This window comes from Poecilia reticulata, linkage group LG16 (genome assembly GCF_000633615.1).
Source record: "Poecilia reticulata strain Guanapo linkage group LG16, Guppy_female_1.0+MT, whole genome shotgun sequence".
Taxonomy (NCBI): Eukaryota; Metazoa; Chordata; class Actinopteri; order Cyprinodontiformes; family Poeciliidae; genus Poecilia; species Poecilia reticulata.
In genome coordinates this window covers 17590555-17611274 of record NC_024346.1, presented here as the reverse complement: position 1 = coordinate 17611274, position 20720 = coordinate 17590555, and the positions used below count along the sequence as shown (strand labels likewise).

At 41.1% G+C, this 20720-nt stretch overlaps 2 protein-coding genes across 5 annotated transcripts in view; both read right to left on the bottom strand.

Moving 5' to 3' along the window:
* kif13a (kinesin family member 13A) overlaps nucleotides 1–16667 on the bottom strand; it is a 42389-nt gene extending 25722 nt beyond the window's left edge. For 3 of the 4 annotated variants that reach the window (XM_017309651.1, XM_008432533.2, XM_017309652.1), the window contains exons 1-3: nucleotides 16193–16667; nucleotides 15865–15955; nucleotides 1338–1350 (exon numbers count right to left, since the gene is read on the bottom strand). In XM_017309651.1, the coding sequence (XP_017165140.1) occupies nucleotides 1338–1350; nucleotides 15865–15955; nucleotides 16193–16247 (159 nt within the window). In that variant the 5' untranslated portion in view covers nucleotides 16248–16667. The remainder of the gene's footprint in view (nucleotides 1–1337; nucleotides 1351–15864; nucleotides 15956–16192) is intronic. The other variant, XM_017309653.1, reaches the window with a different exon arrangement.
* A 1091-nt stretch (nucleotides 16668–17758) lies between these two features.
* Nucleotides 17759–19804, bottom strand: LOC103478595 (E3 ubiquitin-protein ligase NHLRC1). Its single transcript, XM_008432537.2, has one exon. It carries the CDS (start codon nucleotides 19604–19606, stop codon nucleotides 18407–18409), a length of 1200 nt encoding a protein of 399 aa, XP_008430759.1. The 5' UTR covers nucleotides 19607–19804; the 3' UTR covers nucleotides 17759–18406.
* Between the last annotated feature and the right edge of the window lie 916 nt (nucleotides 19805–20720).

The following is a 20720-nucleotide window of genomic DNA, read 5'->3' as shown; positions in this document are numbered from 1 at the left end:
GATCTGTCAATGACCAATCAAAGCCCATCAAAAGAAAAAAAAATTATCTCTCTCATCTCTGGTGCATCGCTGACTTAATCTGGAAAAGATCAAAAGCTCTATAATTTGTGCAGATTAGACATAAAACATGTTACTTCTGTATTTCTCTTTTGTTTTGTAGATACTTTTTGTAATATTTCAGACTGCTCTTTTTTAAATGAAACCAATAGAAATGTTGTCACTTTTCTAACGCGTCACATCTGGGAATTTTCTCACTTGATTTTTGTTGCATAAAACAACAGCTGCATATTCATCCTCAGATTGCACACAGTGTCTCCTCCCTGATCTTTAGTGTGCTGCGGTAGCACTGCCAAAACACTTTCCCTCCCAACACAAATACCACAAAATAATTGAAACTCCCTCCTAATCACCAAAAGGGCTAATGGCCAGGGAAAGCCGTGGCTGCACAGTCAGCATGGGAAGCTCTGAGATCCCTGAATGCACTGAAAGCAAGATTTCCTCTTGTGACTTCAGACAAGTAAGTGGGTGCCATTCAAAGGAACAAAAGTGCCATCATTCTCAATTAGAGCTGGTTTGGAAAACTGGGGCTCCAGTGCCCTCTGTTCTGTCTCCGTCCAGCCGGAGGGTGTGATTACACAACAGATTCCTCTTGATTGGACAATTACTATTAATCAGCAGTAAAAATCATGACGATGCAGAGAAGGAAAAAGACACATTTTTAGTCAAAAAAACAAACTAGTTTTCTGCGACTGCACTGAGGAATGCAGGAAGGATGATTTGAGTGTCATAACTTAGCAGACGGCCACGTGCTCGTCTTAGTGGAGGGTTATTACGGGGCAGCTCAGGTTCGCATGCTCCAGAGACCATGCACGCCCTCAGTCCAGTCAGGGAGGGGCGGGGGGGAAAGGGGTAAGGGGGGTGCCTGAGTGAGTGTACCGAGCACAAAGCCCGTCCCTGGTGTGTGAAACATCTCTGAGCTAGTCACCAGCATGTTGTCAGGGGGGGAAGTGGGGGTGCGCTGCAACAATGCGGCATTCAATGAGCGCACACACAGCCCCAATGTCCGCACTCATCCCTCTCTCATTGTGGAGCCTTTGTGGGTGTTTGGGAGATCTCAGAGTGCTGACACATTCACACGGACATCTATCTGGCTCCTGCTGACCCACCGATCGACCAAAAAAAAAAAAAAAAACTCAATCACGTCTGTAGAAACAACGTCACGATGAAGAATCGACCTGTGCAGCAGAAACTGTCCGGCCTTTTGGATCTGTTACTTCTGGATGTTTTGATCTGTGAGTAACAAATGTCAGTTGAATAAATGGATAAAACATACATACCTTGGACTGTTTCCTGTTGAAGCAGAAGGTCAATCCATCATACACCGGGATGAGTGAGGGACAGAGCAGAAAAAAAGAGACAGACAGGGAAAAGAGGTTAGAATTTACACAGGACAAATTCACTTAAAATAAATCTCTTCTCGTCATGAGAAAAATGCTTAATTTTTTATATAAAAGACACTTTCTCTTCAAGTGACATCTTTATTATTCTCTTGTTTTTCTCTCACTTCCACTAAGTAAGTGCACGGCTGGTTCTGGTGGAAGCTGCTGCTGTGATTGGGTTCATAATTGGGCCAGTGGAGCGAGAGGAAGGGAAGAGATTTAAGATTCAATGTCCCACTGACTCTGTTGAATAAATAGCTCTTATTCCTGTGGACTTAACACAGAGGCCAGTTTGGGGAAGCTGCTCTCCACCACCAGCAGCCACCATCCAGGACAAAAGAGCCGACTATACGTCCCTGTGTTTCGTAAGGTTGTCCTCTGAACTCATGGAACTGTTTCACATTTTGCTGTTGGCACCATTATCTTAAATATACCTCACTGGATCATTTCACTTTCATTTTAGAAAATCTGAAATGTGGTGCTAAGCTGTGTTTCTTCCAGACTGCCAAGCTTGAATCCTGCCAAAGAGAAGGATTCCTGAAGCACGATGCTGCCTTTGCGTCACTAAAATAAAAGGTGCTGAATTCACATACAAGATACACTTTTCAGATTTTAGCAGTGAAAACTTTTTAAAAACTATGTTTACCCATTTTTATATATATTTTTTTACAATCATGCATGACTTTACGTCTGTCTATCACATGAAAGGTTGTTAGCTGAACCGAAGCTAAACAGCTCCTTGACTCGGGTTACAGCCCCTTGCTGCACGCGGATGAATTGCAATCATGCTGTGCTATATTGTGCATAGCAGTGTATTAAAATACACTTCCACTCCTGGCGATTCAGCCGGTTCAATCCTTCTGCAGTCAGCACATCCTTCCTACAGAACTCCTTTGGCACAGAGACAAGGGTGGGCATCAGGTTCGCATGGTAACTAATGCAGGGCAGGGTGCATCAGGAAGACTCCAACTCACCCTCACACCCCACCATCCCCCACCTCCAGAGTCTCACACAAATCTGAGCTGAGTCACCGACTAGAGAGCTGCATCAGAGGATACCCACACCCATCCAAACAAGAACTGTTCTCTATTCAGACCTGCTGTTGCCATGCAAAGTGTTCTCCACAAAGCAAAAATGATTATCTCCTTTATATGATACATGTGAGCCTGGAGCTGTGCTTGAGCTCTTTATAATGAAGGACAGGATGATTGCGAGGGGAGAGGGGAGGAATGGGAGCTAGTGGGGGGGGGGTAAGGGTTCATAATCCAAATCTAATCCGAGACCTTTGTATTTTGTCTCTCTTTTAACACAGTAATTAATTTAAGCACCTCAAGATCTTTGACTTATAGTCTCCATCCACATGCAAGGAGTCTGTATCATTTATGGGGCAGAATCAAAGTTTCTTTATCTCTGAAGTAAAATGTTATTTTTTTTATTCATTTCAGAAACATTGCAAGACTTTCCTGTGACAATGACACAAGGAAAGTTTTTTAGTTATTGCGTTTGAGTTGAGCTGGGGCTGATCCAGCATCAGCGGTGACGTGCGCAACTCACTCCTTCAAAGACATGCTGTGGTGGGCGGCCGATTAAAGTCATCAGATTGATGTAGAAGTATTTGAGCAGGAGTAGTAAATCCCTGTCACAATCCTGGGCTGTTTGGGTTTCTTAGTTTTATCTTCCAGTTCTTTGTGTATTTGGATTTATTCTCTTAAGGTCTGTGTTAGGTTTTACTTCTCTGTCTTCAGTTCAACTCTCTTTATGTTAATTAGTTTCTTCCCTTATTTCCTGCTTTCTCTCTGCTGCAGCTGTTCCTCGTCACCACTGATTAGCTCACCTGGTTCCTTTGCCATTTCCACTCCTGGCTCAGTTTTTAAGCTCCTTGTTTTGTTTTTTTTTTCATTGTTAAAAACTCACCATGTCATCATTTTGATTCTAGTTTTACCTTCATGTGGCACGAACTAGACAGCAAAATGACAATCCTCTTTTAAATATTACCATTTTGTCACCAAAGTTTTACTGTTTCAACAGCAAAAGATAACGTCTAATCTTATATGACTTGGCTTGTTTTCAGGGACTCCAAAACATCCTGATTGGGATATCCTGAACAACAAGTAAAAATAATGTAAAAATAATGTGTGATATGATGCATCACATTGTCTCTAGTCATTAATATCATTGCTACTGACCTTAGCAGAGATAAAAAATAATAATGACCTTGCCTATGAAAAGTTGTAAGAAGTTGTATAAACAGTTAGGCGACACATACTTGAGCAAAACATGACTTAAATGAAGGAGCAATACTTTAAACTGATGGGGATTGGGATGCAGCAGGAAATGGGCTTTTTACATTTATTTTGGCACTTAAAAAAGTAATTTATTTTTTTGCTTAGTTTTAACCTTGTGGGCAGCACATTTTATTGCTTAAATCTGTTTTTCCTGTACTGACCACTGATGACAAAGACAGTGATGAGGTCTAACATGTCAATTCATACTGTAGACATGACAGGATGTCCAGGAAGAACATCAGCCTGTAATACAGATAAGCTGCAGACAGCTCAAGTCCTTGAAACTACAGTCTCATTTCCCACGGTCAGGAATTGAACGAGGTGTCAAAGCATAAGTCTATCAGGCAAAAATAAACTGGCTCAGTAATTCACAAGAACAAAAATGCTGCCCAACAAAGAAATACTAGGAGAGAGGGAAATTTATAGAAACCGCACATAAAATGAAAAACGGGACTAAAACACCCACGTGTGCAGCTTTATGAATAAACCGCTCAGCATCTGCAGCAGAAAACGAGCCGCCACAGTGTTGCTGCTGCAGTCTGTCGCCTCCTGCTCATTGTTTAATCTGTTGTATGTACAGTTAATGTCTGCGGCTCTGGTATGCCTGGAATGCTCCGCATGACAATGGGAGGAACAAGATTTATTTAAGATGTTAGAATATAGCTTCCTGAGACATTCTCACTTTTATTCCAACAAAAGACTTCTTCTAAAACTCAAGGGTTCATCTAAACTGCCTCTCCTTATGAAAACACCAAAACCTCCCTTCCCCGTCTCATTAAGGTAAAGCATATTAGGCTCCAGTTCTCCCACTCTGCTGTGGAAATAAGCTCTCTAATCCCCTCAAAAAGCCGAGTGCTCCTCAGAATCCGCCCAAGCTTTAGCACAGTCTGTCCCCCATGTTTCTTCTCTAAAATTGGGATTTTCAGGTAATTATACTCATATCTAAAATAGCACTTTCAGGTGAAGATTCTGACTTTGTGTTACTATAAAAACAAGTGTTTCACCGCATATTCTAACTATATTTTCACTGTTTCCTTCGTTTATCTAGTTATGAGTCAGTGAGTCGACTGTAAACCACTGATCTCTATTATTATTCCAGCATGCATGTCACATTAGATGCCGAGAGCTTATTAAAGACACAGTTTTGACTGTATTAATGTACATGTTTGGCCCAGAAGTGCCAGATAGCATCAGATTCGTACCTGCCTGGAGGCAGACGCACTCAGCTGCTGCCTCAGCTTTATCAGAGGTTGGCTGAGGTCTGTGTGGTCTACAGAGAGCGCTCCAGATAAATTACCTGATGCTGAGACAGTTCATTGGGTGAAAAATTGGGTGAAAAATTGTCTTTCATATTTTTTATTTTTGTCTTTTTTCGTCTAACTTGAAAAACATCCACGAAGACAGCAGGTCTCTGAGTTCTCTGGTTGTTAAAAGCAAACTGAATATCTTTTTAATTTTGCTGTGTTTTATGCCAAGGCAGCTTTTACATTAACTTTTAGTGTTTTAAAATGAGTTTAAGAATCATTTTAACTGAATCAATATTCATGTGATGCACCTTTTTTGATTGATTGATAATTTTATATTTTAATCCATTTTCCTTAGAAACCTATGTATCTATAAACGTAGTACATGCATGTATTAGTTTTATGTAATTAATAGATTTTTCTTTTTTTCATTAATCCTGGCTAATTCATTAGATTAAGGATTATTTAGATTTATTTGAGTGTAATTTTTGTTTTTAATTAATAAGGACAACATTATCATTATATTGATAATAGTAGTTCTGTTAATTAAGATTTGTTGCTTAAATAGGAAGATTTAAATTGTAAAATGCACCCTGAAAAAATAAATATTTTTTATTTTTTTTATTTCATTTGAGCATTTGTATGAAGAGTGGAGCTGCAGCAGAGGAACCCCCCGCACACTGCCCTAGTGGCTACAGAGTTGGATTAAGGCCACTGGGTTATTATGCCACTGAAAACTGCACAGTTCAAGCCCAGCAGGCAACAAATCAGATTAATCTACTGTATCATCCGACTACTGAGCCATCTATCCACGCAAAACAAAAAATTACAATGCAAGGCTGAGCTCACAGATGTTTTAGACAAACAGTTTGCATTTTTTTAGCAACTCATTTGATTTAAAGGACAATTAAAAACAGCAATTATTATCAATTTTAAAATGTACTTCAACAAACAAAGAAAAAGTGATGTTTATCTAATGTTCTATATTTTAGGAAGATTTTTACTTCTGCCTAAAGAGCAGTTCTCATCCTCCTATTAGAAAACGCAGCATTATCTTCTCCTGTGCAAATGCACACATCTACAGTATGAGATATTTCACCGCCACTCCCCGTCACATATTTGTGCCCCTCCTCTTGATCTATTCTTGCAGCTACTTCCACCCCTCCACCCTTATAACCTCCCTTGACCCCCAACTATGGCTTATTCCCAGCATAAGCAGCCAACAAGCTTTGAGACAATGACTTTTCAAACAGCAGTGCAGCGGAAACCTCTCAAGAGTTTAACAGCAGAGTTACAGCACTGTGCACTGGGCGGCTGTGAGCTAACATTTAAAATAAGCTTTCAGTGTTTTAAGGACAGGACACTTGAGTTTCCAATAGAGGTCATCCTGCTGCACACACAGCAGGCAGTGTTACAGTTGAGGGGGACAGAATCTGTCCATTGACCATTTAGTCTGGTTCCAAGTAAAGTCACAAACTAAAGCAAAGCTATTTTATTTATCAGGCACGGTGATTTTAAAGCAAACAGGACAAGCGTTCGCAGTCAGACATGTCCATGAAGAATGTTTGGAAATGCTTTCAACACGACGCTGAAGGAAGTTAGCAGACTGATGACAAAAACAGGCAGAGGGAGCTTGATCCCGCCACACAAACAATTTCTGGAACCTCTTCCTTACACGCCTCTCACTTGGGAGGCTTCCTCTGCCGAAACGAATCCTTAAGCTTTATTACATAACACACCTAGTGTAAATGTTAAATATCTAGGAGTCTTTAACAAAACAAAATCTATACAATTTATTCATCATATATTGTTCTTGATTAAAAAAAATCTGTCTAATATCTAATAAATTCACAAATGTTAAGTGAATTTCATGGGAAACTGGGACAAAGTTGCATCAACATCATGCTTATATGAAGCAAAGCTACTTTAAAGCAATCACACTTTCATATGACCAGGTTGTTTCGGGACAACAGATTTCCAGTTCTCTAAATGGCCAACTGATAATGAATCTAGCATGTTAAGTAAAATAAATGTACTTTTACATAGATAGATGTTTTGAAACAGAAAACATAGGAATAAGAATTATCCCCCTTTAGGCATCAAAGCATATGTTCTGAATATCTAGTTTTGCCAAATCCAGAAAACGAATTGAAGCTCATGAAGTTGGTTGTCGGATGCACAAAAATGAAATTAGAAATTAATAACTTGGATTTTTCTTCCATCCATAACAGCTTCCACCACTAAGTGTTATTGTTAGCACAACCCATTAGCACTCCAGTGTGGTGCGATTACTTACTTGGATTAGTTGATATCTAGCTGGCTGTTCACACCAGTCAAGATGAAAATGGGCAAATTCCAGTCAACAAGACTTTTCGGTGCATTTCTAATAAATGCTAAAAGAGTTAGTTCAGATTTTGTTGAAGAAAGGGGAAGTGACATTGGTTGAACCTGCTGAGGATTTGCTAACTGTGATGATGCATTAATTACACCGATGATTATAGCTCCTTAATTTTGTAGAGAAGCTAGAGAGCTTCAGGAGGTCTAAACATGTAGCAAAGCATCAAAATCATCTTTATTAATATTTTGCATGTCAGAAATTTAAGATCTGCATATTAACCAAAACTAAGCATCAGATTAGAGAATATTTACTGGCATAAAAGTTACATTATTTTCCCCTGAAATGTAGAACAGATGTAACAAATTAAAAATACAGTATGCCAGTAAAATTAAAAGTACAGCATTCAAAACAACATTTTTGGCTCCGTCAAAACTAATTCAAGATTTCTGAAGCAAAGGAGAGCTTAGACTCTTCTAAAAGCTAAAATTAGTTTCTCATGCAAATATTTGAAGTGGCTGGAGGGATATCACTCTTTGGGTCATCAACAAACCCCCGGGAGCCTCTTGTATCTTCTGTCTGCTGTCTCTAAGCAACGGCAGTAAACATGGAGGAGACACACAGCTTACCAGCCTCATGAGTCAAAGTTCCAATATGAAAGCCAAACTGTGTATTTTGAAAAAAACAGGCTAAATGAAAAAGCACTGCCACGAGCAGCACACATGATAATCATGCCAACATCAGTGCGGGGCCTCCAAGTTTCCATAACAAATGTTCACAATGCGGCATATGATGGAGGAAGGCTCTAATTTAATCTGCTCCGGCATTTTCTGACACCGCAGTGACAAGTTTGGGTCAGCAGGCCGAGGTCCAATTCAGTGCGCATTCGAACGCAGAGCATAAAACGGACCACGTGTGCGCCACGAACGTCTTAAATCTGGTGAGTCTCAAAGGCAGTGCATCAGCCGAGGAGACGTGAAGTTCATCGAAATGTTTCTCTGAGGTATGAGTCCTTCCAGGGAAAGGGAAGTGACACTTTTACTGCCAGGATGCACCTCCTGTGACGTTTTCTGTCGGCTGAATGCCACTCATCTGAATAGACCTGGCATGCTGCTGCTGAGAACAACAAAATCCAGAGTGAGCATTGCTCACTGAGGGCAAAGCACAACACAAGTAATGAGCCTACGCATATTAAAGAAACTAAGCAAATACTTGAGACAGCCTTAAATCAAAGTTTTAAAATGTCATTGGCATTTATTCCCCTTAATGTGACTAAGCTAAAATGAAAACTAAATGCTAAGTTGCAAACTTCAAAAAGGCCTCATCACTAAAAAAATCATGCAAGGAAACCATTATGGAAGCGATGTCTGAATGTGGATTTTTACATACGCTGCTGCCCCTCCGTATAAGAGGCCACATCTGACATTAATGAGGCGCAGGCTCAACAAAGAGGGAGGGCGCCATCTTTTCTCAATTCCGGATCAAGACATAAACAATATCCCGCCCTCTAAATAAACTAGTGAACGGTGCAAAGTGAATGCAACCGCTTCAGGGCTTTTGCTTATGGCACTTTCCCCTTAACAACAACAACAAAAAAAAAACCCATAGGTTTATGGAGCAAATATGAGTCGATGTGGAATACTTTAGAGCCAAATGACTGAGAACAAGATCCCACTGAGTGGAAAGGTTGATTCTTGGCACGAAGTGAGCAGTATGGAAAGACAAAAAGAACATTCCTGAGGGCAGTCACTGGACAAGGCAGCATTGTCATTTAGTATGGGGGTTAGAAGACATGATGACACTTCATCAAAAGTTACTGACCTCTAAGAGTTTAACGCTAACATCTGTGCTGGCAGCAGCTACAAATGAACAGACACTAAAGCTATTTATACAGTCTCTAGTAGAACCTCTACAGGAATTGACTTTTCTGGAGAAATGTCGCCTCGTCTCCATATTTAGCGGGAGCACTGATCCATCTCTTGCAAAAAAAAGCAATACTGAAAAATCTAGCCGCTGTTTCCGGTGTTGAAAATTCTTGAACATTGTAATGTAAAAACAGGCATCTTCCCCCCACGAGCTCTCACAGGTGGCCTCGTCCTTACACATCAGTTCCTCTCAGCTGCAGTTAAGATTAGGTGATATCTACCCGTTCTAGTTCACAATGGGTCAATAACGATATATTTTCCTTCATATTATGTGATCCAACACTGAGGGAACATGTTTACAAATACTTGTTGGACAAAACAAGTTTAATGAACAACCTACGCTAGTGCTTGTAAATAGTTTAGACTTTTTCACACACRCACACACACRCACACACRCACACACRCACACRCACACACACACACACACRCACACACRCACACACACRCACACACRCACACACAAGTCAAATCAAATATAGATCTCTGGGTTGCTGGGGAAACTCCAAATACTGGGTTTTGACCTCAAAGGCCGTTCTAGTTGTAATCAGACACAAAACTAAAAGAAATATGATGCTTGAGTACAAAGGGAGAGCACCCTGTCACGCCTTTGAAGTATGTGTCAGTGCTGATTAGCGCATGTGTTGGGATCAATGGATGTGAAATTCACAATGTTCTGTTCTGGGTATTTTAATTCTGCTGTGATGTGATTCTCATGTTCTCTTGTTTTTTTTTTGTTAAAGGTCAACTGACTGCCTGGAAATTAAATTTCAATGATGTGAGAGTTTCATCGTTGATGGAAACTCTCACATCATTGAATCAGTGGTCAATGATGATCAGTGGTCAGATGTTTATTTGACAAATTAACCAAACAATCGTCCCATTAGTTTCATTTTCAAGCATCCAGCATCCTGAGGAAAGTGAAGAGACTGGACAGTGTAAAGTGCAATTAAGTGACCTTATTGTTAAGTCAATGCTGTGGTGCTTGAGTTCACGTCTACAATGAAGACGCAGACGTGCGGCGTACGCATAGAGTGACATTTGCTGTGATCATGCAGCACAATTTTGCATCATGCCCAAAAAAACATCTGTGGCACATAGCTAGTGATCAAATAGTGTATGCAGCATTGTCAAATGTGCAGCATTGTAAAACGGGAGCACTGTTTTCCTACAATTTTTTTTTTTCTTCCTAGTCACTGAATTGAAATATGCAGAAAGCGTGACGGGGGGTGTTAGTTCAGGATAATTCAAAGAGTGGGAGGACAGTAAAAGCAGCATCCTAACAGAGGAGCCTCTAATTGTAGCCCCTCTCCACACAAACCAGACAGCAATACCTAAGGAAGCAAGACAACACAGCCTGGTGGAGATAAACCTAATTGAGCTCTTGTAACCACCAATGATAAGAAGAGATTAGGGTGGAAATTACAAGCTTGGGGACAGACACTATCAGATAAAGACATTCCTCCGCAGATCATCATAAAATCATCAGATTAAAGCAGCTTTTCATTTCGCTTTTGGGGATAAAAAGGCAAGCGTTTGATTTTTAGGTCAAAATTGTGGAGATTCAGGTGTTTTTTCCAACACTCTGTCCCCTAATTCAATTGTTGTATGGTGACTGACATGCACCATAAGTGTAATATGGCCCCATTCTGTGGGTCGCAGGGCATTTTCTTGCCATTACTCACCACCACTCACCCCCTACACAGACAGTCGCCTCAGGTATTTCTGTTCACCCCCGGCTCCTTCCAGCATTTATTATGTCTGTGCACCTAAGGAGAGATGACTGGAACCTGAAAGAAAAACTACTTCTCTCAGACTTCTGTTTCAAATATGCCATTCTGCCCAACGAGCAGAAAGGTGAGACTCAGGGAAATATAACCTTTTGGCCTGAAGTCACAAACTGCTTCACTTGTCCTTCGGTGAGATTAGTGTTCATTTCTGAGGAGAGCTGGGGAGAAGGGTGCGGGGATCACGAGGGAAGGCCAAAGGCTCTGCAGAGCATACAATAAGGCTTAGTCATCAAAGGACATAAAAAAAAAGTCCTTAATTTTAGGAAAAGCTGTGCAGTTCAATCAACTTGAAAGAATATGCAAATAAAAATGTAGAATCGAGAATATCTTTGCAAAGCAAAAACCTTGGCAGAACAGTTTAAAAGAACGTTTAGAATGTTTCTTTACCCTTCTTCCATCAAAAAAAAAATTTTCTAAGCAAACAGCCACAGATTAAAGTGGTGCGTTCATAAAAATATCTATTATAGCTGTTTCCTTTCTGACGCTCTGCCTGAGCATTCCCACGAGAGAGAAAGTTTCCCATGGTCCCCGGCCCCTGCAGCCATATTCAGCAGGCTAATACCCTCTGAATTTGACACATTTCCAACACGCAGGGACAGGTGTCTTCAAAAGCTGGCAAAGCCCCACACATCAGGGCACTCCCTCCCCTCTTCTGCGGGCTCCACAGGCAGAAAAAAACGGGAAAATTACATGGTTTTACAAAACCAAGGAAGCCAAAACACACGTACACACACACACGCGCGCGCACACACCCACACACACACACAGTGAGCAGCAGCAGTATTGAAATCCTGAATAATTACATGCCTGAATTGCATCTTTGAGCAGAAATGTTACATAAACACAGAGAAAACCATTCGAGCTGTACGGCTGTAAACTGGACTGAGGATCAGAACCAAAATGACTTTATCAAAATCCAAAACACCAGGAATTAAAGGCAAGTGAGGGTGAAACTGAAACAAACCGCGGAGCGTTTTCCACCGTATTTTAGCTTCATAAAATACATTCCTGTGGATGTGATACTGAACATCAATCAGATATGAAAGCTTCCCCTGGACGATAAGGTAAAATATGTTTGTGTCTCGCTTGTCAACATGGAAACAGGTAACCCATAACTGGCATAAAGTTCTCACACTTCCTGAACCATGATCAACATGATTTATTTATTTTTTTCACATTTTGTTACATGTTTTATTGGGGATTTTAGGACAATACTGAAAGTTCTACTGTTTAAGCTATCTCAGCAAGATTGGTTGGAAATCATCTGAGATCATAAATTTTTCAAACTTTTTCTAATCTGTTCACAAATTCACAATTGGATTTTGATCAGCACTTTGACTAGGCCATACTAATGCATAAACATATTTGGGACGGTGAAACCAAATATGTCCAAGTCTTGCGCTCCCTCTAACATGTTTTCTTACAGGACTGCTCTGCATTTACCTCTATCCACCTCCTCATGAACTTTGAGCAGCATTTCTGGGATTGCTAATGTAAAAAACGTGCCATGTTTCATAGTGTGAATGGTGTGTACAGGGTCATCTTTCACCTTTTTGCAGTCTTCTACATGGCTGAAGCAAATGGCTGATTGGTCTTCTTATGGCTTTCTTTTTGCCACTCTTCAACAAATGCCCAATTGATGAAGGTGCATTACCATACTAATTGTTTTCCAATCGACAGATTCTCCCAGAAGTTGCCTTCAAAGTTACCATGGGCCTCTGGGCTGCTTGTCTGATTAATGCTCTCCTGGTCCTGCTCATCAGTTAAGGTGGACACCCATTATCTTGCTGGATTCGAAGCATTCCCAACAACACCATGTGCTCCAAGAGATACTCAATGATTGAGAAATTGTTTTATAGCATAATTACTGTATGCTTTGTTACAATTTTAATTGAGTACATCTTAGTTTGTGATTGTAACGCAGTGAAAGGGTTAAAAATGCTTACATTATTTTGCAAGGAGCTGAGCTTTGAGCTTGATTTCTGAGCTCGATCGCTTGGACGGCAGCCATTGCGTAGCAGTCTCGCTTCTGATAATTGCTTTAAATACAGATTAGTGCAACGACCAGAGCTACTGGCACAGTAAGCTCATTATTTAATGCTGACTAAGAAAGTGTTACAAATTTACAAGATTCCCCTTAGCTCATAAGAAAAGAGCTTGACATCTCACATGCATTCTTGTTCTCTGCAGTCACTCTGGGAACATTTGAGCACCCTATGAAGCTGTTTGTCTATTTAAAACGGTCAATAAAACAGGAAAACAATCAGGCCTAAACTGCAGCATTCTGTCAGACGTTTTGCGCGCCTGTGGGTAATCAGGTCAGGTGTCTAATCATGTGTGACACGGAAAGCAGAGGAGAGCGAGCAAGCCGAGCACCCAGACTGAGGCGCAGCTTTCATTGTGGGACAAATATGACATTTTTTGACAACCGCTAACAGGCATGAAATATGAGCATACACTCATCCCCCGCCTAAACGCAGTCTGATCTCCTCATTACACCGGGAGAGCATGTCAGATCAGAAGGCAGCGCAGATCACAGACTTTCAGTGAGCCTTTGTGCGCAGAGGCCATGTGAAACTTTCACCCTTTCTTCACTTTTAGCAGAGACGAGTCTTAATGAAACATGGAGCATGCTGGGAGCTCGACTGAAGCGATCCAATCTAATGGCGCTTTGGTGCAGGACACCATAAATTAGTCCTGGATCTGGAGATTTATTGCAACACCCTGAGGTTTGGGATTAAACAGTCGAAACAAATCGGACTTCTCGTGCCAAATAAAGTCAACTTGTTCTTTAAACTGTGCTATATTTAACATCACCTGCAACAACTTGTTTAAGATCCCAGGCAGCAATTTGATGTTTCAGAACAAGATGAGTTTACTGTAATTTACTTATAAATCTGACACCAGTGACCTTTTTTTGGCAGCCCTGACGTTTCCTAGGAACAAACCCAAGACCTACATTTGTTCCTGAGCTGATCCAGTCCCAGACTTGACCAGAGGTTTCTTAGCAAAGTGCTACAGACAGTCAGTAACAGGTATAAAGAAAGGCCCACAGAATGATCCTGCCACTACCATACACAGCTGTTGTTGGCATGCATGGCTGCAGAATGTATTGAAAATCAAACATTACCACAATGTCACTGTGCCCAATTTTAATACAACAAAAGGCAGTTTGGAGAGCAGTGAACATTTGAGTTAACTATCTAGTGTCATGCTTAATGCCAGTTTTACATCTTAATAGGAAACTTTATTCCCAAGCAATTTAGAATTTCCCTGAAAAATCAGCAGTTGTAGCCTGATTCCGGTTTTTCAACAAAACCACGTTGCCATGATAGAAATTTCCACAATGTCAACCATCTGTGGTTAATGTTTCAACTTAACCCAAAGCAGAAAGACATCAAAGTTGTAATTTACCTTATTTTATCAATAAAACCTTCCGAAACACAGCAGGATATCACATTTTCCTGATATCACGCAGCCGCACTGTGATGTGTGGCTTGCATGATAAAAGTACTAAAAGCCTGACAATAATCACTGTCCTCTAAAGTTATCTGAATAAGGAAGCTGTATTCACAGTGATAATTTGCTTCAAGGTAACCAGTTCGAATGGAGTTTTCATCTGTTCCAAGAGTCAGCAACCATTTTGGCCATTTGGCCCTCACTCATGTCAAATAACATTAGAGCCGCAAAACCTTCTCACTCCACCCAAGAAAGATGGTTTATGAATTTCTATGACAGTCTATAAAAGCAGGCAACAGAAGAACATGCAGTAGTACAAATACATCTTTAATGGAAAGTTTCATATACCGGTATATGGAAAATAAGGAAAAACAGCTTGTACGTTGCATCATATTGATAAATAAGAAGAACTGAACAAAAAAATGATCCGATGCTGCTGAAGTATTGTTCTGTTGTGGAAATACTATGTATGCATTGCAGGAAAGCATATAAAATCTACTAAAACTATTATTTGTATGTTTGAAAACACTGTTGTTTTTCACCATATTCCAACAGCTATTAAGAATCCCTTAATAAAGAGAAGAGACACTGAGAGGCAGGTTGTAGATTCCTGCTCTACTCAGTCAAATGTTCTACATTTGCTCACTTCCAGTTCTTCACTTTCCAAATGCCGCCCTGTTCCACATCTGTCCCTCTGCCTGACCCCAATTCCCGATTTCTCCCTCTGCAACACGACGATGGGCTGTGAAACCGTACACAGCAGAGACCCCCCCCGCCCCCCCCCCTCACCCTTCAATGCCCTTTCCTGATCGTGTCCTCCTCACTTACAGATAAGCAGAGTTCAGAGTTTGAAGGTAGCCATGGAAACCGATAAAAGCGGGACGATGAACTGTACGGTTCTGACATCTTCCTATACCAGACGCATTGTAGAGATGTTTTACAGTGCAACGATCGGTATTGGAAAGTTCAAGTGAATGACATAAGAAGTATCATGTTGCAGTCAGGTGGGTGACAGACACCGTGTCCTCTGCAGCAGCAGCAGCGCCGTATTCCTGTAAACCCTCTGCGTTTATTTGCTGACATCTATGCAACACAAACACGAGTGAGTTTCTCAACAACCTATAACCTGTGTAGTTTTATTCAGAAGGAAAACATCTGCAGCCTTTCTGAGACGTACATAGTCGTCGGCTCGTTTCTTGCAGCAGACTACTCTCTCTCTCTCTCTCTCTCTCTCTCTCTCTCTCATCGCTTTTTGTGTTATTGTTCTGACATTTCACCCACAATCACGACTTCTGCTCTGATGATCCCAAAGAAGTCATAAGATGCATGTTGCTGCGTTCATAACCATCTGCAGAAACAAAACGACGTGTTGCATTTCAGCTGTGATTACCTGTTCTCTCCTTTCGCATTTGAGGGTGGAGGCTGCAGGATTGTTTGGTTGTCCTCCATGTCCACCACGCATTTCGTATTCAGCTCAATCTCTGCAGAAAGAGAGAAGTTTTTCTTTCTTTCTTTCTTTGTGAAAAAATAAATAAATAAGGGAGAATGTGGGGGTGTGAAAAGTCGGAGAATCTGATCTACTTTCGCTGTGTTGAAAGTACACTCGGGCATGACTTCAGGGTTATAACTCAAGAGAATGGTGAGGAAAGCAAAAGTTTAAGATCAAGCGAGAACGAGAGAGGAGTTTGCGAGCGGAAATCGTCGTTTTGAACACTTACCCCTGCGGTTCATTGGCCGTACTCTCACAGCAACTTTTACCTTTGTATCCGACATTTTCGTCCACTTTTTTTTTTTTTTTTTACTCCCACCCTGTCTGGTCTGTCTGTGCGCCGAGCTATAAATGTATAGTCTGTAAATCCCCCGACAAGCAGCCTCGGATTTCTGCCAGACTAAAACCGCGTTCAGCAGACGCTGTTCATCAAAAAAAGCCCCCAAGGAGTCCAGATTTTGAGGAAAATAGATCCGGACAAGTTCATTTTTTCTTCCTTTAAATCCATCCGGGTTCTCTCCTTGTGCGGATCGAGCCCTCTGCTCCGGCCCCAGACAGCATCCCTAACACCGCCATCTTCCACCGGGAGCTCGACTGCTCTCCTCTGGCAGGGCTGGAGAGGCTGTGCCAAAGGAGGGGAAAGGATTTACGCACCGCGCCGCTCCTCAACAGGGAGGAGAAAAGCAGCGGCGGAGAAACGGCAAACTGCATAATGACAAGTGATAGACACGCAACTAACGTAAGCATCGTAATGAGCAAAAGCGGGGCATACATTAAGGCATACTTTAAAGAAGTTAAACTGGTTTATGAAGCAACATTATCTTTCAAAGCACACCAGAATAACATTTCTGATAGTATGTTAATAACTTACTTAACCTCGGTGAAATTATTAAGATTATAATTTATTATCAGATGCGTTTTGTTTTGTTTTTTTTGTTCTTTCCCATGAAATACTCTTTCACATTTAAATGTCTGTTGATGTTGTAATTGAGTTTTCTCAGCAAAAACCAGTGAAGAAACAAGCCAAGTAATTATTAGAGACTTGAATATTGATAGATAAATAAATAAGTAATAGTAGTTTTTGGTTTTGTCCTCACAAACAGCAAAACTTTGATTTGTATTTTCTTCATATCAAGAATGAAACTCCATGAAGTCACATACGGAGGGAATGATTGAGCACACAGTGCAATAAAAACATTTAAATGCGTATTTGTTTTCATCCAGACTCGACAAAAGCTTTTCTCTCTGTTTTTTAAATATATCCGAAAACGTTCATATATTGTAACACCATTGATTTGTTCTGGAGAAACAGCGCCTCCTACCGACACAAAATGCAATAGTCGCAGTGAAATATGAAAAAAGGGGGCAATTCTTTTCACTTTATTTTTGATAGGGATTTTATCAGCATTAAAAATAGAGAAGAAGAAAAGAAAACAAATCAAATTTGAATTACTACTCACCCAGATTTGACCACAAGCAGGTAAAACAGGCTCATTTTTCAGTTATGTTTTTATATTTTTACAGGGCTGTATTTTTTTTTAAATAAAGATGCAAAGACAGATCATGTTTTTCTTCTTTTTCCATTACTTCCATTCCATTACTATCAAATTAACAAAACTTACACAGACCCTCCTCAGTTAACACAAAAATATGGGATGATATTATGAAATTGCTACACAATCAGCATCTCAGTTCCTTTACTATGACTTTTAAACATTGTGTGCCAATTTTGGATGCAAAGTTTTGTTACTTTTGTTCTTTCTGGACTTTTGTGGCAGGGTTGTTTTTTTTTTTCTACTTTTGTGTTCACTGTTATTATTGTTGCTTTACACATCATGATCGCTTATTTTCCTCTGTTTTTTCAGCAGTGTAACACTCAGTAATCAGACTTGGGTAGTTTCAGTAGTCGTCCAAGTATTTATTAGTCATTGTTGGATCAACCCGTCTTGAAGATTTTGCTCGTTCCCCCATGAGTCAACCTCCAGTTTCATCTTTTATTTTGCCATTAAGTAACGTACTCTCTGGGCCGTACTCTCACAGAAACTTTTACCTTTGTATCCGACATTTTCGTCCACTTTTTTTTTTGTTTTACTCCCTCCCTATATTAGTAATGTAGCACCAGAAGTTGATGGATAGATGAAGAAACGCATGTAGAAGGCTTGAGGTGGAGGTTCACTTTACAGCAGGAAAATTGACTTAAACAGAAGTGCTTCTTAGCTGTTTAGAGAAAGGGAAAACTTTAGAAAACAACAAATCACAACTTTTTAGGGCTCCTTGATTACCCTGGTCATAGCATACACCCAGCAGATAATAAGTATCCTTCAAACAGACAAGTTAATCTGCAGAAACATTTAAAAGTAGAAAGCATGAAAACGTAATACTTCAAACGAACTTTATTCCAATACCCCGTCTTGGTTGCTTATTACGTAATGGCCATGTTGCGTCAAGCTCCGGGTTTACTAGAATAAATCTTCACCGTATGGTCGCCACCGTCCACTGTGACGAGCGTGTTGCTCAGTATTACCAACCCAGCAGGTCGAATGAGACGGTCCCCGACAAGAGGAGTCAGGACTGGATGGTTCTGAAGGTTTCCTAAACTACAAATCAACCCCTGATCGCAGTCGGACACAACCACATCTCCATCACTGCCGAAAGCCACATCTGATATGTTGAACCTAAAGGACGACTGGAGGATCAGGCTGAAGCTGTCCATCTGGTAAAGAAGGTGGAAGTCTTTTGTAAACACCTTCAAATTTGTGTTGTGGTGCCTTCCTCTTGGATGCTCCAATACGGCTGTGTTTCCGGTTTTCTGGCAGTGAGCCACCGCTTTGGGACACTGAAGGTTGGCTAGGACTTTTTGATTCTCCAGGATAGTGCCATGACTTAAGTTCACTTTAATTCTGAGCAGATTGCCAGCCTGGAGGTCAGAAACCAGGATGTGCCCACTACAGTCTGTGTCCACGCCCCAAGGAAGTTGGAAGCAATCTTTGACCGTCACTACGTGTACTCCCCTGGACGTGAAAACCTTCACAGATTTATCCCCTGCATCTGTCACTACGATATAACCAGTAGGGCTCACTGCCACATCCACCGGGTAACAGATGTCCCCATTGCCTGTTCCTTTCTCTCCAAAACTGTGCAGCTTCCTCCCATGTTGGTTAAACACCACCACTCTCTTCTCTCCGTCATGCACCACGACTACTCCCCCCGCAGACCCCAAAACGGCGATTCCAGTGGGGTTGATGAGGGTGCCCCAGCCCCCAAACGCAGCAAGAAGATGCAGAGCTGTTTCCGAGACAAATCCTCCTCTGGCCCTGTGAGGGGGAGCGGAGGACGAGGGTATCTGGGACAAAAGGAGCTCCTGCAGGTCACTAAGAACCTGGCAATGGGAGGTGCTGTCAACACTGCACAGCTGTCGACAGAACGGGCACTCCAGCTTCCTCAGGAGAGGATGGGACAAAGCTGTGATGCATTCCAGACAGAGTACATGACCACAGGAAAGGTTCTGTGGTCTGCGCTCCCTCTGTTGCGAGTTAAACGTCTCGAAGCAGACTTTACACTCCAGTAAGTTGAGCTGGATTTCCCTCAGGGTCGCCTCTGGACTCGGGCAGCAGCGATGTGGGAGATCAGGACTCTGGTCCATGGTGACTGAAATACACTGATGTCCTGGTGAGGCAGCTCGGCTGACTAGTGCAGGGTGGATAAGGTTCTCGAAACCGAGCTGAAAATCTCAGAATCTGAGGCGACACGATGAAGAAAGACGGAGGGAACAAAATGGACTGGAGAAGCTCTGTGTTTACATGTCCTCTGCTTGGAGGCCTCAGTCACCACGTGATGTTTTAAATCTAGCTGAGGCTCTCTGGCGCCCTCTTTAGGAAATAACAGTTCATAAGGTGAATTTTGTACATTTACTACTGCTATTTGCAGCTAGCATTTGCACAAGTTTGTCGCTGAACACTAGTGAGCAAAAAGCATAAAGAAATTAAAGAAATCTGAGAATGTTAAGAGAACAGAGTGGAAACAGGAAATCCATAGAGGTTCTGTTTAAAGTAGTTTGGCACTGGCAAGTTTAATGACACAACAGACATGGAAAATAGTGGTTTGATCAGAAAAGACCAAAATTGATTTTACATGCTAAATGGTATGTGTTGTATAAATGCTTCACTACACACTTTCCTGTACACAGAGTTGTGGCAGCATCATGTTGTGAGGATTAAGAAAAAAACTACAATAGGATGACTTGTTTAAGCATGTCGATGTGCTGGGAATGTTTCAGTCAAAGTCCAGACCAAAACACAAAAGAAAATTGATGCTTGCAGATGCTATTTAGCAAAACAAACTGAAGTTGACATTATGCAAAGGGAGTTTTTACAAAGTTTAGCCTCAGGGCAACTGGATACAAATGCATGCTGAACATTTCAAATTACTTGCATATTTATGTTTTCATTTGTATTCATGTGCCTTAAAACCAAAAATATATGCTAAAATGTGTGGTTGTAGGATAAAATAAAATGTGGGCAAGGTCAACGTGTAGGACATATGCTCCAAGGCCCTGTAGATCCTGGTATGGCTCAGCGTTAAGAAGCTATTTCTGTACGACTTTCATGATGTGCAGCCTGAATGAAATCCGACTCCAGACGGGCAGCGCTGAAGTCAGCAGGTCGAGGAGCACTTACATCCTGCTGGAGTGTCCTTCAGAGTCTGAATAAGATTATTCAATTTCCACGAATGTTAAGTAAAAAAAAAAGTAAAATCAA